This window comes from Vigna radiata, chromosome 2, assembly GCF_000741045.1.
Source record: "Vigna radiata var. radiata cultivar VC1973A chromosome 2, Vradiata_ver6, whole genome shotgun sequence".
Taxonomy (NCBI): domain Eukaryota; kingdom Viridiplantae; phylum Streptophyta; class Magnoliopsida; order Fabales; family Fabaceae; genus Vigna; species Vigna radiata.
The window spans coordinates 6,820,223-6,826,945 of record NC_028352.1 but is presented as its reverse complement, the minus strand read 5'-3'; the positions used below and the strand labels follow the sequence as shown (position 1 = coordinate 6,826,945).

The 6,723-nt window shown below is 33.1% G+C and overlaps 1 protein-coding gene across 1 annotated transcript; it reads left to right on the top strand.

The window, feature by feature from the left end:
• Window positions 1-384: 384 nt before the first annotated feature.
• LOC106755614 (protein N-lysine methyltransferase METTL21A) lies at window positions 385-4,610 on the top strand. The gene is made up of 10 exons (XM_014637799.2): window positions 385-522; window positions 753-850; window positions 1,581-1,647; window positions 2,193-2,258; window positions 2,738-2,831; window positions 2,981-3,091; window positions 3,260-3,360; window positions 3,707-3,781; window positions 3,882-3,974; window positions 4,104-4,610. The coding sequence occupies exons 2-10, from the start codon at window positions 837-839 to the stop codon at window positions 4,398-4,400; spliced, it is 918 nt and encodes a 305-aa protein (XP_014493285.1). The 5' UTR covers window positions 385-522; window positions 753-836; the 3' UTR covers window positions 4,401-4,610.
• Window positions 4,611-6,723: the final 2,113 nt, after the last annotated feature.

Genomic DNA, 6,723 nt, shown 5'->3' with positions numbered 1-6,723 from the left:
AGAGGGAAAAGTAAAGTATTGATTTGAAACATTTAACTAGTTATGATCATTTGTTTCATTTATATGATAATGAGCTACTACAACAAGTTACTTACCCCGAAAATGATTTCATTAATTTGAAATAAAGTTGAAAAACAGAAACCAGAAAGCTGAAGGGGTCAGCAATGTTGCAGTGCCTTCATTCAAATACATTATTTTTAATTATAAAATAAATAAAAACTATTTACAATAAAATTATAAAATTTATTGTATTTAGTTTTATAATTATAATAATAAAATTAATAACCTTGGATTTAAATCTTTTATCATAATAAAAATAATAATGAAGAAAATAATAAATAAAGTTGAAAACAATATAATTTCATAGTGTAAATTTGATGAATATACAGAGTGGCGCAAACATAAAACCTTGATTCGAAGTTGAAGTTCTACTCCTCCTGGGTGTCTCTGTCTGTTAGTAGTTTCTATTCAAAGACTCTGACTTCAGCTTTCACGTTCTATCTCGTTTCAATCTAATTTTTGGTTGGTTACTTTTTCCTTACTTTCCTTTCATAGTTTCTTTTTAAACATGATAAAACCTACTCTCAACTTTTTGAATGATTTCAACAAGTTAGGGTTTTGGTTAGGAAAATATCCTGTAGAAATCTGTTTGGAATTAAATACTGTCTGACTGTTGTTATTGTTGACTCCCTTTATAGGGTGTTCGTTTCTCTGCGTAGTTGATGAACCTTTTCCCCTCTTTATTTTGCCAGTGATTTAGCGCAGGACTTTAAGTGGGAGACAGGTCTTCTTGATTCTTTTTCGTTTAAGGATTTTTCTTTGAAGGCTGTGATCTTATGGAGCCTGACAGGTAATACATTCCTTCTTAATCAGTTATGTATCTATTGAAAACAAAATTCAAATTATATATTCCCACGCGAATTATAATATAATATATATCTGAACCCTGGCAATAACATTAGCATACGAAATGTGTGCGTCGGCAGTTTTTGTTGTTGTTGGTATTGCAATTCTATTTTTCTGTGCAGTTATGGATCATTAGTTATGATATCTTGACTTGCTTGCTTTTCTTCAACTTGTCGTTTTAAACTAAATTCCAATGATCATGATCATGGAACCACGTATGTCTTTTCTAATTTCATGCTTTGAGGGATTTGTGGTACCGATTACTGATGGAAAGATTAATTTGGTTGGCCTTTTTTGAATACTTGGTTGTTTCTATTCTGCTTCTTTCATTAGAGTGAGATTGTGAACCTTTGACTTCCTCTGGTTATACGGGTTTGCAAATTTGCAATGAATTGGTGGAATTTGTATCGAGTGACCTCATTAGATTAGCTTCTATGCCCTTAGTCTCGCATTGGACACATCATACAAATTGTCAGCACAATTAAGACCTCATTGTTTTCTGTTTAGGAAAAAAAAAATACTATGATATATACCTTTACATTGTTGTACAGTCACTACGGCTGTACATACAGAACCCATAATGGTTGTTGGTAAAGACAATTGGATGATTCTTCTTTATGATTTGTTGCCTATTACAGTTACGTGTTTCATAATATTCAATATCGTTTCACCAGATTAAATTCCCCAACCACATTTGAGATGCCATTGGAGGTTTTGGGCCACGAGTTGCAGTTTTCTCAGGTATTATACATTTTTTAAAGCACGTGTTTGGAGGGTGCTTTAAGGAGGGTGCTCTTTTCTGCAAAGTGCCCATTGAACTTTAGTTTTGTTACCTTACTGTGCATCCAAAACTTTTCTCCTTTAGAAAACTCTAGGCTCTGTTAGTGTTAAGCAGTGAAAGATATTGACCACGATGAGCAATTAATTTGGGTAAGATGAAGTTAGTGCCTCAAGGCCACTCAATGTGGACTAGAGACTTCTACACTCTGTTTTGTTTGTAAGTATTCCCAAAATATTTGGGAAGCAAAAGCCACCAGTTAGAATTAGGGCATATGCAGTAGAAACGAAACCTGCATTATAAATTTTTGAAATGATGACTGACTAAAGTGCCATGTACCTACAAATTATTATATGTTGTTGACTGGGATCCTCTCTTGTTGTTCAGCTTGTAGAGTTTAGACATCAACTTGACTATGATTTTGTTGAAATTGATCATATATTTGAAACGTTTGCTGTTTTTTTTTACGTATGTTTCTACTCTGACAATTCAATCTTTTCTTTTATAGGATCCCAATTCCAAGCACTTGGGGACTACTGTATGGGATGCATCACTTGTGTTTGCTAAGTTTCTTGTAAGTTATGTGTGCATCTCACATGTTCTGGAATGTCCTTTTAACCTTTTTCATAATTCATAAATGAAAAAATTATTAGATCCTTACTGTATTTTTGAAATTAGCTCATTCATGCGATATTCTTTAAATTCTCAATCATTAAAGCATAGATGATTGTACCTTGTAATTTGCTATGTACATGAAAAACTAGCTGTGCAGACCGGACAGATAAGCCGTGGACTTGAACTTATTCTTGAAACTGTGCATGAATAAAATTTTACGTGAATGCATTTAAATCACCTTTTTTGCTATAACTCTTTGTTTTAAAAATGTAAGGGGAAGTTTGGAAGAGGAAAGTTAAATGACATGATTGGAAACAAGTGACATTTTCTCTTTGTTTGGGACAGTGAACTCGGTCATGAAGCTCTTTAAACATTGATTTTAGTTTCCATTACCTAGTAATAGAGTAATATCACTAAATTACCTTTATATTGTTTCAGGAACGGAATTGCAGAAGGGGGAGATTTTCCCCTGCTAAACTTAAAGGAAAACGTGTAATTGAACTAGGAGCTGGCTGTGGTGTTTCTGGTTTTGGTGAGTTTTAAAATTGTTGTTAAAAATCTGTTCATTGGATCAATGTACTTTGCTATATTCACTCCTTTATAAAACTGGTCTATCTTTACCCTATTTTCAGTACTTAGGTTGGGTGGTGATGACTAGTCTGATATGCAGTTCCATTGCAGGCATGGCTTTGCTGGGGTGTGATGTTATAGTGACAGACCAAAAAGAGGTTTTGCCATTGTTGGAGAGAAACGTTGAGCGTAATATTTCAAGGGTCATGCAAAAGAATCCTGGTTTGATTTGATACTTTTGAACCATCCTCATTGTCATTTTCTTTATGTATTTATTTATTTTAAATTCTTTATATTTATCTTTGAATTTTCTTCTTGTACTTATCTCTGGTTATTCTGTCTGCGGATTTAAAGATAGTAGTATTTGACTTGGACCTCAATTGTTTTTAGAGTCATTTGGTTCAGTCAAGGTTGCTGAACTTCAGTGGGGAGACGAGAGTCACATTAAGGCTGTGGGTCCTCCATTTGACTACATTATTGGCACTGATGTTGTAAGTGTATAACAGGCCTTTCTGCAAGCAATGTAGAAGTGAATATCCCTTAAAAGTTAACTCATTAACAATATCCCAAATTAATTCCTAAAATTACAATCTCTAATCAATTTACTCCTTAAAATTATAAAAATGTGATTTTAATCCCTTATTTGTTAACACTGTCATCTTAATCGTTACTCAATTTAATCCTAGAAGTTTTACAAATATCATTTTAAGTAATAAATTGATATTAGTTGTAATTTCAGAGATTAAATTCACCAGTGCCACTGCGAACTAACTTGGTATGTTACTCACAAATTGATCGTCGTTCTGTTTCTGTTTGATTTGGTGTATTTCTTTGAAGGTTTATGTAGAGCATCTATTGGAACCTCTATTACAGACAATACTTGCTTTATCTGGACCTAGGACTACAATTTTGGTATGTTATTCAACTCCCTTATTAAATTATGCACATATTTCTTATAGTAAACTTGGATAATTCACTTGTTTATTATTTTGTTTTGAATTTGTTCGTGAAGTTGAGCTATGAAATCCGCTCTACAAGTGTCCATGAGAAGATGCTTCAGATGTGGAAAAGAAACTTCGATGTGAAGACTGTCTCGAAGTCCAAGGTAAGCTATATGTTCCAACGAGTTACGTTTATCGCTATATATATGTCTTGAATTAGCTATACTATTTTCAGTCAAAGTTAACGCATAGGTGAGTTTGGTTAACTAGTTCCGAAGCTTCAATTTGTGCAGATGGATGAGACATTTCAACATCCAAGTATTCAACTCTTCATCATGGGATTCAAACATTCAGCAGACTCCACAGAAAACTCTGGTGAGGCCACTGTTGAAAAAGTTGATGTGGAAACTGTTGTGGAGGATAAAAGCAGTGAGGGAAATGTTGTTGTAGAAGAAGGATCTGGTCTCGTTGAAGAAAAAGTTGATGACCAAAATAAGCCAATCTCGCAAAATGCAAAGCTTAGTGATTGGGAAGCCAGAAGGTATGGAGCTATGGCTGCAAGGATTTTGCGAGATGTAAAAATATCCTGATTTTGAGAGTTGCTCTGGGAAATTTAGTCATAGTAAAAATATTATGATACTCATAGCATATGCTTGAACTTTATGTTTGGTTCATATTTTTTTTTTTAAATTTGATCATGTATTTTAATTGTTAATTTTGGTTCCTTTGTTTACTTGATGTTCAATGTTTAATACTGACATCACACTGTAACAGTATTCATATGAAGTACTTTTAATTTATTTTGTCATATACCCATACAAGCCCAATTTGTGAGAGAATCTGTGATTAGATCCATACAAACTATGCTTTTGAAATGGAAACCCCAAATACAAATTTGCTTCAGCTATGATCTAATCAACGTGAAAGTTCTTTTAAATTACTTTCTGAATGACACAGCAGAGAAGACACTGTATGGTGGAGAGGTTGTCCCCACTAAATAGCTTTATGATCATAAAGAGAGAAAAAGTACAAACAATTATAATCGAATATAAATAATTATGATATGTTAAGTCTTTAAAAAGTTGACAATTTATCAGAGCTGTGATTTAATTTATCTTTGGATCAAAATACGGTAATCAGAAAATATTTTCCTGGTACATTTTGCTTTTGCTTTTGCAAAACTTCCACTAGCTGATAGGTTTCTTTGGAAGGAGCTAGTTTCCTTGCTTTTTTCCACAGCATCCAAAAGATAAAACATTCATTAGGTCACGTCGCGTAAAATTGATTAATGAGTCTGAAAGTAGAAGTACTTAAAAGTTTATCTGATGGTAAACTTTTGTAGTGTGAAGAAAAAGAAAGGAAGCAGGACAAAATAGTGAGTATCAACCAATTATAAATTTATCAGTGTTGAGAAATTATTATCTGAAAAATGATGTTTTGACAACCATAATTCTATTTATGTTTTCAAGGATGTTGTGTTCATCGGCAAAAGTAAAATTTTGTATTTGTGATTTATGATATCATTATCCGGAGATGAAATTTTGACAACCATGAATCTTTTTAACAATATTGTGTTCATTAAAAAAGGTATTTGAATTGTAAAGAAAAAGAGACTAAGAATGTGTGCAAAGAAATATGACAAAATAGAAGACGTGAAAAAGATGATTGTATAAATTTATCAGTTTTATTAGAGTCTGAAGATATCATTACCCCATTTATTTATCTTTTTAATATATGCTAATCGAATTAATTGTTGTATAAATTCTGGCTTTGCTGAAGTGAGTGAAGTTTTGAAAAGAGCTGGTTTGAATAAAGTGTGGAAAAATAAGGAGGGAGAGAAGGACAATTGGAATGAAGGAAACTGATTCTTGTGGCAGAAAACAAGTCATATAAAGACAGATAGGTGATCATGAATTGCAGTGGTGAAAGGAGGGTCATGTCATGAGATTAACGTGATAGACCACACAACAGATATATAACTGCTAACTTATCAATCAAGGCAAAGGCAGCAGAAGAAGAAGAAGAAGAAGAAGAAGAAGGACCATGAAATTGCATGCTGTCAAGAGTGTTAACACCACCAAATCATTATCCCTTCCTTTGACTCCTTCTGTTTCACAGCTATGGCTAGTCATTTTTCTGCAACTCCATTGGCCACCAGGTTCCAAATTTTCAAAGTAGGGAACCAATATTCACCAACCTCATCAAACAAATGGAAATTTATGATCCATTGGTAAATGTAAATACAAACATAGTTACATTGTTTAATCTGACACAAATTATGCAGCTAGCCACTGAGAGAGAAAACAAAAGAAAGGTCAACTTATATTTTTCCTTATAATAATGGACTTGGAAACTAAAATCTACCAGTTTTCAATTTGTTATCTGCATGAAGTGATTGATTCAGGCTTGGTTACTGTTAAAGGAGCGTGCATGCACGTGCGGCTGAGTTTGAGTCTCTACCACCTTGTCACGGGACTCAGAACACAAAAGTTCTAATCCTAGTGAAAATGAGAGCATATTAATTATAAGGGGAGATTAGATTATAATTAATTCATGTAATATTAACATTAAAAAATGAAATGATTGATACTAATAATACAGAAATTAGTTAAGATGTTGCATAATCTTGTCCTCTCTCTATGGACCAGGATATCCTTGTCCATCGTATCTCAGTGTTGTTAGGACCTCTTTGACTTTTTTCCTCCTTTCTTTTCCTTCTATTTCAACTTTCGCTAACCCTCATTTTCATTTTCTTTTTCAGTGCGTTTCAGCCTATAAAACTAAACAATTACTCAGCTTTGAAGTTTTCATGTTGCTTTGTTTGAATGTAATGTGAAGAGGGTTCGAGACACTACAAGAAGATATTAATAAAAATAATATTCCCTTGTCAAATCAGACATCATTATCATTTAC